General features: G+C 32.3%; 1 protein-coding gene across 1 annotated transcript; it reads left to right on the top strand.

The window, feature by feature from the left end:
• Window positions 1-23: 23 nt before the first annotated feature.
• LOC138328224 (histamine H3 receptor-like) lies at window positions 24-2,246 on the top strand. The gene is made up of 2 exons (XM_069274925.1): window positions 24-270; window positions 657-2,246. Exon 2 carries the CDS (start codon window positions 726-728, stop codon window positions 1,728-1,730), a length of 1,005 nt encoding a protein of 334 aa, XP_069131026.1. The 5' UTR covers window positions 24-270; window positions 657-725; the 3' UTR covers window positions 1,731-2,246.
• Window positions 2,247-12,448: the final 10,202 nt, after the last annotated feature.

Raw genomic sequence — 12,448 nt, 5'->3', positions numbered from 1 at the left:
TTCATGGCGACCTAATAAGTGTCTTCCGGTGTAACACGACATAAGGAAATATAGGTCTAGGAGTCCAGGAAAACCGCATACAGTGTGCTGCGAGACTCAGATAACAGTCGACGTAAATAATAAGCGTATAAGACTTGGTAGATCACTGACACCGAAGAAGGATAATCTGTATTGCGCTTAAAAGGAAACACTGCGATTCTACAGCTTTTTAAAATATGGATGAGATCAAACGGTGTGTTTGTCGCCACAAAGATATTTTTAATGAGTCAGGTAAATATAATGTTTTCGTTTATGTAATTTCATAAACAACGTTCTCACAAAATATATTTAATTAATTTTGTTTACAATTATTTTTTATATATGTAAAAGTGTATCGTATATTCTCGTGTAAATTGGAATTCAAACACTTGCATTAATAATAAATCAATATCGTTTCTACGCTATGCATACAACGTTTGTGAATGTTGAAATTACGCTTCCAGCCAAATATAATGGTTGTTTCAGACACTAGATGTCTGAACATTTGAAAACTTTAATGCTCTAGCCATATCAAAAGATTTGTATATTCTAGTGAGACGTAAAGAATATATGTTAAGCAAGGATCATAGTTAATAATTTTAATAAATTTTAAGAAATTTAAATGTTTTCTTTTACAGATTAAGACCGTCGATGTAAGAATATTTCCAGCGTTGTGAAAACCTCGACAGAATTTCTAAACACCCAAAATGACAATGATCTACTCCGAGTTTCCCACATACGCGCTTGTGTTCGCTGGGTTAGTCATCACCTGCATTGTGGTCGGTGCCATACTTGGCAATTCCTTCGTCATTTTAGCCTTTATTAGAGATGAAAAGTTAAGGACAGTGTACAATATGTATCTGTTCAACTTGGCCTTGACTGACTTACTGCTAGGCTGCATTAGTATGCCACTCTTCGCTGTGTATACATTAAACTCATACCGATGGATCATGCACAGATACGTATGCACGTTATTTATGACGGTGAACGAAATCCTGTGCTGTGAGGTGGTCATAATGATGGTCATCCTGAGTTGGGATCGTCTTAAACTTTTGACACAAAAACTGGAATATATGCAGCAACAGACTGTCCGCAGAGCTGTAATAAAGATATGTATTTCTTGGATTCTATCATTCCTTGTTCATGGACCTGTACATTTTGTTTTCCATTCATCCGACCATGAACACATGGAACACAAATGTAGTGCCGTATATCATGAGCATAAACTTTACAGTTCGATACTGACCGTTATACAGTTTACAGTGCCTTTTGCATGCCTGTGTGTTATCAATTCATTGATATTCAAAAAGGTTCGAACCCGGATCAAGAGACGAGAGACTGCGCGCAATAGGATGAACGGTTATCACGGAGTTCCATCATCGAACAACTTAACTGCTCTAACGGCTGTTGTTGATGAATTGACAAACACGAGAAGTCTAACAAAAGCATCCGGTGCTAAGCGGGCATTAAGAACCGCCAAGAATTTAGCACTTCTAGTTTTCGTGTTCTTCGTAACATGGGCACCATACTCGATTACTTATTTTGTGGACACTGTGTGTACAACATGTGTCAACGAACATGTCACAACAGTAATGTTGTGGGTTCTGTGGTCCAAATCTGCAATGAATCCATTTCTTTATAATTACATGTCGCCAGGATTCAAAGAGAACTTCAAAGCCATGGTAAAGTGTCATTGTAAGAGGAAACCGTAGCAATGTTGTAACTTCTGACTTTGTGTTACGTTTATTTGCAACACTTGTATAGAAGCAGTGTGTATGCGATAAAACTATCATCATGGGATTTGATCTCGATTTAATCCATTGACTTACACGTACAGTAAAGATGCTCCATGGCCGACAGAACATACACGATACTCATAATTTGAGCAATAATTGTGTATATATAGGTCTAATTAACACACACACACATACACACCCTCTTTCATACACACACACACAAATAAAACAATTCATTTTGCTTTTGGTGCATGCGGAATCAGTAGTTTTCAAATGGTGCATTTTGTCGGGACGCACTTAATAATTTTTGATATTGTTATCTTGAGGTAAAATCAGAATCTCAAGCTTTTCAATGACGGTAATGGTGTAAAGTAAAGTTTTGTAATTGAAGAAAAATGACATTATTTATTTGTATAAAGTATGCATGTATTCTAAATATCGTGTTGTTAGCAAATTGTTTTGTTGTTTAATAAAGACGAAAATTACACTTTATTGTTTTCTTCTTTTGTTTATCTTTACAAAAGTCTTTAGATAAGGTAATCCATACGTAATACATTAACCACAATTTTGAAGATACAGCACTTAAGAATGTATTCCTCCGAGGTTTCTGTCTCGCTGACGTCACGTTTAGACATAGATCAAAGGCGTTTTGAGATTTTCAAATTCAATTTATCAATATCTGTAGCAACTTGCCAGTTGCAAATTTTGTCAAAAATTACATTTCTTTTCTTACTAGATTTTTTTTTATACTGGAACTTTAAGAAATAGCCCATTTGTCTTTTTTACCATTTTTAATTCCATTGTTTTTACTTAAATCATCACTGCTCCTGCATTTTAATCTGTATAGACCTAAATTTTGCTATTACTCTTTGCTAGATTAGCCTTATAAAATATACTCTAGATATAAAGTGACAAACGTACTTCTTCAAAAATGTAGACAATTTACTCAAATTTAAAAATCCTTGAGATATTTTCTCATATTTCATGAAATAGTGAAAAATGCTCATCGATTTATTTACATTGTATTATTTCATCATAGGGAACAAATTGTTCTGGATAAGACACCTCGCAAGACGCCTCGGCCTCATAGGAATTTGGGGCCGACATTCTATATAGTTTGATATAAAATATCTCAGGTTTTTTTTGCAAGACACAAGCAATAGACGATTTTATCCAGGATATTTCAGACTGCATCATGTGATACCGGCATCTCGGGTAGATAATTCAAAGTATTCATACAGTTAATTGACATTAGCAAGCATTATCGATTTTGTTAAAAAAAGGAAAACTTTTTCTTTCATACCTACGGGTGTAATACTGGCTGGTCTTGGGCAATACACTCATGTCGACTGAGGCTGTATTGCATGGCTACCCATGCAATAAAGCCTCGTGACGTCACGACGTCAACAAAATCTCTATTTCCTCGGTAAAATCTTAACATTTTTTTCCACAGATATGACTGCTTTTACTATAAAAGGTGCAAACAACGGAATTTGTGTTGAAAATATCACGCATTTTTTCATGTATGGGAAATTGACTTCCAGTCGTGGATTTCCAATTTTCATGAAAATTTTTCTATTTCAAAATGCCGGGATACCATAGTTGTAAAATTGCAATAAAACGTCGGGGTATGAAAGAAAAATACTCTTTCATAAGTGAATATGAAGGATAGGGATATTCTATCCTCGGGATCACAAAATGTAGCAAAATCCTCGGCAAACCTCGGGTTTTATTACATTTTGTGACCCTCGGGTAGAATAACCCTATCCTTCATATCCACATATGAAAGAGTCTTTTAGTATAACACCATAAGTCACAGTTTGTGTATAGGATAGCGAATGATATGTTTTCAAGTGTTTGTCTGTGTGACCTGATAATGAAATCTGCAATAAACACAAAAACCTACATCGATCGATAAATAAAAATAAAACCTAGTTGCTATTTACAAATTATGAATATCGGCCAGGCAATGCATTTTTCTCCGTTAAAGATTGGACAAAATGTTAGCAAAGGTTTCTTTTCTTCAATTGGTAGAGGCCTAATGCCTCTTGTCACATAAAATATCTATTCGAATCCATCCATGTCAAAACGTCTTTTTTTATCAAGATACAAAATGACCGCAATTATTAGGTATCAATTTCTGGTATAATCGTAGTATTGGAACCAAATGATATAGAAACACGTCTAGGTGTTCATTTTAACTAATTTGGAGATGATCGATTGGCAATATTTTTTAAATATCCTCCATGGAAAAACCTATTTTATTTATATTGTCTAATCTAAGTTGCTCATTGCTGGCATCGATAACTTTGATTTTATAAAAACAAATCATTGTAATTTTGATATTATAGCTTATCCTAAAATATTTAGCAAAATATGAAATATAATTTTAATGTGTGTTACACATGTGTACAATACTATCAAATGCATACGTGACAAACTGATGATTACTACCGGGTAGATTTATATGGATATAAATATTTACCTGACATTCTGATTAATTTGAAAACAAAGTACAAAAAAATCTAATGATATACATATTCACTTGTTTTACTTTTCCTTAGATTTCCATAACATGTAAACCTGTCAAACTCACAAAATTGAAGAATCGTTCACTTTAACTTATAATAACTGAAAAAGACACTATTAATTCAAAAATTGTAAATGCTCCTTCCAGCTGCGAGTTAACGAGGTTCGAGCACCTTTATATTGTTCAAAATATACATAGTAATAACATCTAAATGCAATAACGTCAGTAAGATCTATTTTTTTTATTTTGGAATAGATCTGATTTTAAGCACTGATGATTACGTTTCTTTCACAACTACTCTATAAGAAAATTCCAGGAAAAGATATCTGTAAATGTATATACCACTGTCGTGTTGAGATGCGGATTCTGTTAGAAACAAATTAACGATACGATAATAATGGATGTACGCAATGTTTAATCATTATACGCCATAGAGTATTATTGTCCCGAATAAAATCATGTGATCAATTAATGTATGAGTCCCTTGACAGTAGTTAAAATTCTACCCAATTTTAGGATCTCTTCAAACATAACTTTTATATACGGTTCTCAATTTTTATAAATGGTTAACTCATTCAAAGTCAAGCAAACAAATATATGTCTTTGTTATTAAAATTAGGTATTGACAAATGTGTCATCGTGATGTTTTTTTTATTATCTTATTTTTAATTTTTGTTTGTTATGTTTACTTTGAGTGTTTTTGTTTGTAATTATGAATAAATGTAGCATTTCGTTTTGCATTTAAATTTCATAATCAATTGACGGATCAAAATCTTTACGCTGAGTATTCCCTAAAACCATGATAAAACAAAATAAGAGACATAGACATTGCACAGAAGAGGCGCTCAGACACAAACATTATCATGAAAAACAAACCAGTATTGTTTTAGATGCTAAATTTATTTACTTGAATACCCTTTGTCATGGTAGTAATTACGTTTACTGCCGTAATAATCGAGTTCAAAGCAGTGACACTCAAAACAAATGTTGTCTAGGAAGAAAGTTTGTTTTAATCACTACCCTTATGTATGATCATTACCTTTTATCTCTTAACAAAGTACGGAAAAAGATTTATGCATTTACCCGATAGATATACCCTTAAACATCTTTTAAGTTGGTTGTTACCTGAACGTGCTGCCAGGAGACGACACGTTAATACTGAACATTCACTGTATCTACATGCTATGGAAGCATATTTAGGCCATCGTGTTATTTTAGGTCATGGTACGGTAACTTGACTTGCCGAGATATTTTGTTGCCCAATCGAGTTATAACATGAGTTATCGTTATCATCATCGTGAAAAATTATATTTTCATTGTCTGTCTACCAGGAACCTCTCCTATGCTGAAAGACCCATAAATATTTAAAACACATCAAATTATATTTCCCTAGATTATCACATTTTTTCGATCTTTTAAAACACACATAATTACGAATTGAATCATCTATCTATTCATTTTATCATTAACCGATTTACTTATATCAGTTGATATATAATTAATGGCCAAACGAAATGAAACGTAAACAAAATCGTTCCCTTTTCTGTCCAGCTTTGAAAAGCCAGATGGATATCGTAAAAACATTTGAATACAATTTCGTTTCAATGTAATCATCTTTTGAAATGCCATCCGAATATTACTCGTTGTCCAGTCTACAAGAACGTACAGTTTTCATTTACGTTCTTTCAAGTATCAGTTCCCGATGTGTTTATAGCATTAAAGATATCAAACTGTTGTTGTAGTCCTTAGATATTCCAATCCTGTCTAACAGACACACGACAAAGTCAGCCCATAGGGAGATCAGTACAAGTTTTCCAATGCTTATGTGAATAATTTTCTGTCCGAATATAACGTTTCGCTGGCGCCTCTCAACCATAACTACTATAAAGATAGTGTCACTAACGAGCAAAGATATGTAAGGGTTAGGTACGAGAAACACAGTTTGGAGCAAAGTTGAAATCATCCGTTTGATGGCGAAGCCTACTAAATATCAGATACAATTAAATGTACATAATGTAAGTAAGGTTGCCTTAAGTCAGTCGACTAATGAAACTCGTCATACAGCATAGCATCCGGGAGTTAACATAGTTTCCGAGGACATCTTGATCGATTTTCAATTAGATGCCGTGCTGAGCTGTTGCAGTTGTCCGTGCAGTTTAAAGTGAATAGTCGGGCAAAGAATAATAATAACAACAAAAACTGCTTTTAATAAGACACGTTCCTTGTTTCATTTAAGTGCATTTAATTCTCTAAAGTGTTCTTATATAAAATGTATGTTTCGCACTTTCCTTTATACAAAAGTGAGTTAGTAATTATGTTTTTTTTTTCCTTTTGGGATAGTTGTAATATTGTAACTTGTAAAAGCATTTGTAGCAAAGAAAAAAGTAGCAAAAATACTTTGAATAAAATATCATAGATAAGTTTTATGAATGAACAAAAATCGACAGGATATAGAATCGTACAGACTCGTGTTTACGCTAAGTGTGGCAAAGAAAGTGACATTAAAAGTGAAGTTTAAATTCTTACGTCATTAAAACTAATTAATTCTATCCCAGCGTCATTTGTTAATTTTGTCATGACTAAAGGGTTTATGTAACTTCATTTATGTCATTTCTTCATCAATTTGCAGTGTTGTGTTTTACACACATCATACAATATATTGTTATGAAATAGACAAAGACAGCAACACCGATTGTTTTCGAATCTGAAAGGCCAATGAAATGAAAGGGGATAAGATACCACGCTGTGAATGACGTAATTTCTTTGTATTTGAAAATACGGCAGATGTAAGCAAGACCTGTTATATAAAAGTTTTAACATAATTGTTGTAGGTGTTTATTGATCGTGTTAGACACAAATTTGCAAAAAATAGATTAATGTAATCTTATGTAACTCGGGATTGAAATTGACATGCGTTATCATATTGTTTTAATTATTAAAATTTTCGAATTCAAACTTAAAACGTAAAACGTAGGCGTTAGATGCAGTCTGGAATATAACTACGATAACTTGCTGAATTATTATATTTTATTAGTTTTAACTTCACCCCAGGTTAACCCAAGTTACATTCGACTATAAAACAATGTACTACAGTACAGCACACACGCAATACCATCAGAATGCACAACTTTCAATTATCCATAATATATCTGTACATTTTTCTGCATCTGCATATATTTATTAAATAAATAGCAATTTTAATTATATAAAGAACCTAACCACATGATAATTTTAAGACGAGTACCAAACATGCCCACTACATTCATTTCACAGTTAAATAATCCAAAACTTTAACAATATAAAGAACATTTATGTTAAAATGAAATACTGTTTCCTAATACCCTTTTTTGTTAAACTAATAAATAAATAAATATAAATACACTGTATAAATCCTTATTTTTCATTAAGATTTCGAGTAACCTGTACACTTTTATACTATATATATCATGTCAAAAAATATCATTGATATAGAAGAGTTGTTACAGTCGTACATAATATGTAGTGTCTTAAATGAGATGAAATTTTGAAAATGTATATTTATTCTGGTGTTTCCTCTTTCCATCAGTCTAGCCTTCAAAGATAAGGAAATTCATGTCTATATTTCGCCGTCAGAAAACAACTCCTTGTTCAGCCCCAAAGTTAGACTTCTGGCCCCGTTTTCTCGACACAAAAGTGCATACTTAAGTCAAAACTAAAGTTTTTCACCTTATGTAACTCATATGAAAATTTATGACTTAAGTCAGTTTTTGACTTAAGTTTGTTTCGAGAAATCGGGGCCTGGTCATATAGCTAGCATAAATAATACGGGATGACAAACACATTTTCCAGCTGGCACCAAAACGATATATTTCAGGCACCAGATGCACTTCATACGTTATATCCCCAATCACGAATATCGATTACAATTATTGCAATATTTTTTAGAAAATTTCGAAACTAGGTGAAGCATGCCTGTGAGTTATATTTCCATTCATTTGCCACTTCTATTATATACTAACCAAACCAAAGCGAGGCCCATGAGAGTATAACTAACTCTGTCAACTGATCACCGTCAAAATGGTTGTTCCATCTTGTGGAATATTTTGTCGTTGATAAACGGTTTCTATTGTCTAACATAAAAACGGTTTATGCAGAGACACCCAAAAAGAGTTGATAGTAACGTAACTAGGTTTCACTATGACAAAAAGAGCAAAAATTATAGACCAAAAAACTTTAAACAGTTTTCACTATGACAAAAAGATCGAAAGTTATAGACCATTCAATTTTAAACAGTTTCCACTATGACAAAAAAGAGCAAAGGTTATAGATCATACAACTTTAAAGATGCTCCACCGCCGACAAATGGTATATTTTCACTATCAAAAAAGGAGAAGACGATTAGTATTTTTCTTCAGTTACAAAAGTTACTTACTTTACTCCTTTACCACCATTAAAAAGTTTGAGCTTCTAATTTTACTTAAAGTTAAAAATATGAAAAATAATTAATTGCATCCCGAAAAAAATTCCGTGGCATTATATCCTATATGGAATGAAATACAGATTGCGCATGCACAAAAACCAAAATCAATTATTTTTAATCTATTTTTTCTTAATTAGACATTCATATACTGAATTAAACACCAATTATTGTTCAAATTGATATCATTTATGCTCTGTCGGCGGTGGAGTTTAAACAGTTTTCACTATTACAAAAAAGAGCGAAAGTTATAGACCATACAGCTTTAATCAAGCTTCTGGGTTGCTTTATTAAGACGGTCGCTACAGGTATGACTTCGGACGAAACCGTTTTTCGTGTACAGTAACTATAAATAAATATATTGTTTTTATGTTTATAGTTCTAAAACTAAAACATATCGGTTTTAATGGTAAGTCTATAAACCAGTTTCTTTTTTTTTCACTAGTGTAATTGTTTTGTATTGGCGATACTTATCAAACAAAGATTAAACCTTGTAAAATAACATGAGTGTAATTTACAAAAAATCGACACTAACACAGGATGTTAAAACTATCTAGATTTCCTCACAAGGTAGTCAAGGCCAAAAAGTTTTTGAATTTTTCTCAGTGAAATAGTTTTCCTTCATGAACCCTATTAGCAAAAATATAGTATATATATACAAATAATTCTCAAACATGTCTTTATACGCTGTTCTGTATTATCTTTATCATAAACTATATTGGAATGAACAAACGTTGATTCCCTACAGCAGAAACCGATTTGATACTAGCAGATGGTATGTTTTTACTTAGCAGTCTATATTTCCGCCCTCCATCTTTACGGCAACTAGACTTCACCACGAAATTTAATTATAATGTTTGTCCGTTGTGATTATAACTTAAAAAAAGAAAACAGTTAGTATTTTAGTAGTTTCTAATAACACTGATTACGTTATTCGATGACAAAATGATATTTCAAATATCAATTTATTGAAAATTGTTTATAAATCTGCAGAAATAAAACATTGACTTTTAAGTATTTTTGAGTACGAATCTTTAGGTCTATGAAAAACAAACAGATGAATAAACAGACAAAATTGAATATCATTGATTGTATCCGTTGTAATTGAAGAATATCGAGCTTACATTTTTGATGATATCAATAAATAAAGTGACTTTGATTTTTTTAAGATATATTTTATGGAATAAAAGTATATAAATAAAGTATAAAGCATAATGCAATTAACCTTACTCCTAAATATTGCCCATACCAATACAGGGTTTAGACTCACAGAGACACACCTTTACATTAAATGTCGCAAAGAAACTGAGCTGTCACGCGATTTTGATACATTTGACGTATTACTTATTACGTATTTTTCACATAATCAATCATAACTTATGAAAACATAACTGTATTAATCACACCTATTTGATATCGTTATGAAATAGTTTAAACTACAATATTGCTTTGTTTTAAAGTCATAAAAATTAGCCATAAAAGGGAAGTTGATAATAATACTGTATATTGGAAAATTATTAAATAATGTTTGATTGCCCGGTCGATTTGAACAAAACTGTAAATGACGTCATTGATTTATTTTTGTTAACATGTTGATCGGAAATGTCTCCTGAAACTGTTATTCTTCGATACATTTCACTAGAGTACGTATGTACCTTTCTGGTGAAAATGCAAAGGACTTGTAAGATTCCATATTATGCAAGACTGTTTAAACAACAGATTTGCTGATTTATCAAAAAATTGTAAATAAATAGAAATCAATGGAACTCAGTAAATAAATGGATAAGTAAATAAATAAAAATGAATAAATAAATAAATGAAATACTTCAAAAGAAATATTAACCTTGTTGTTGCTCATATTTTAAACGCTAGCTGTAGGGTAACAATGGGTCTATATAGCCATATATTACTGAACTATATTATCATTGAATTTAATTCTTAAACGAGGAAAATTAATTTTTAAAAAATGTTTCGTATATATCTATATTGAATCGGCAGGTGGCGTGTACGTAGAGCAAAACATGAGAGCCATCTTATTTGCTGCATGGTAAAAGGACACGCGAACCACGCTTGAACAAGGGCAAACGTGATGTTAGGACTCGTCACCAGAATGTTTTCCTACATTAGCCCAGACGTGTTTCAAACCATCCACAAAACTGTGATAAAACATCTTGCTACGTGTCATAACATCGTTAGTATTAAGAACTTCAAAAAAAAAGGGGGGGGGGTAATATCGAAAATGTTGAAAGAGAAGCCACAAAAAGAATACCAGCTTTGAAAAAAAAGTTATCTAAACAAGTGTAGACACAGAAATTGATTTGTAGGTACATGTATCGCGTATTAGTTATGCTAGCATTTTCACAAGAAATCTTTATTTGCATATTTTACACAATCAACTGAGCCGCTTATACGCACTGATATTATTTTCTGATGGTTGCATGTAGGAGTTATCGCCCCTCTCTTTAAACACTAGCTAGAAGGCGGGACAAAAGCAGCATAGTAAAAAAATGAAGACTAAGTATTGGTCAACACGTTATATCTCATATAGTACACTACATACTATGTACGATATCTCGACATTGCCACAAGCCCTCCACCGCGAACTCGAATCATATGCAGGACAGCTGCCAGGTACTGACTGCTGGTCGGGGGTTTTTCTCCGGGTATTCTGGCTTTTCTCTACAACAAAACTGGCACATCCTTACGTGACCCTGTCTGTTGATAGACCTAATATAATTAGAAACTAATACAACTCAAACCCACGCGACGGTAATGACACGTGATTATCAATGATGATTATGACATTCTATACATGGAATTAACGTATATATATACAATGCAGACTACAGATACCTTTATGAAATATATATATTTATATATATATATACAACGCATACTATCGATAAATGTATCTATATAATATTGCTTGATTCTACCGAACAACTTATATTTAAGGATATTTTCAAATGAAATAGGAGAAGAAAGTAAAGATAATGGAAAACAAGTGATAAAAAAGGTTAACCGTGACTATGAGCTTAGGCAAAGGAGTGTATTAGTGATGTCTTCACCAAAAATGCAAACGAGGTAGGAAATTGATAAAACAGTTGTACTAGGTTACTCAATGGCGAATTAATGTCCGTATGGAAAGCCACTGTTTGCGTAATGATTAAAATGACAAGATCTAACTCCAAAAGTGTGGTAAAGAAATCGGTTTATCAATGGCAATAAAAATGTCGGCCACCAACTTATTGCGACTAGTATTCAATAAAGTTCCATTTATTAACCAAGTTGTTTTTTGTAATGCACATGCTGTCGTCATAAACGTGGTGAAAAAAATAAAAAATGATATTCATCAGTTGAACAATAATTTGTGTTTGATCATGTATATATGTCTAATTAACACAAAAAATATTTAAACTAATTTACTTCGACTTTGGTGCATGCGCAATCAGTACTTCCTTCCATATAGGATATAGTGACACGGAATTTTTTCTGGATGCAAATTAATTATTTTTCATTCTTTAACTTGAAGTAAAATTAGAAGCTCAGACTTTTTAATGGTGGTAATGGTGTAAAATAAGTAACTTTTGTAACTGAAGAAACCCTAAATCGTCTGCTCCTGTGGTTGATAGTAAAAATACCATTTGTCAGCGGTGAAGCATCTTTAAAGTAAACGTAAAACTATTCATTATATACCGTATTCAGTTT

This window comes from Argopecten irradians, chromosome 7 (genome assembly GCF_041381155.1).
Source record: "Argopecten irradians isolate NY chromosome 7, Ai_NY, whole genome shotgun sequence".
Taxonomy (NCBI): Eukaryota; Metazoa; Mollusca; class Bivalvia; order Pectinida; family Pectinidae; genus Argopecten; species Argopecten irradians.
This window is presented reverse-complemented; position numbering and strand designations above follow the sequence as displayed.

What these genes read in the sequence shown, in the direction of transcription:
- LOC138328224 (XM_069274925.1), top strand. Translation starts at nt 726, where the DNA reads ATGACAATGATCTACTCCGAGTTTCCCACATACGCGCTTGTGTTCGCT.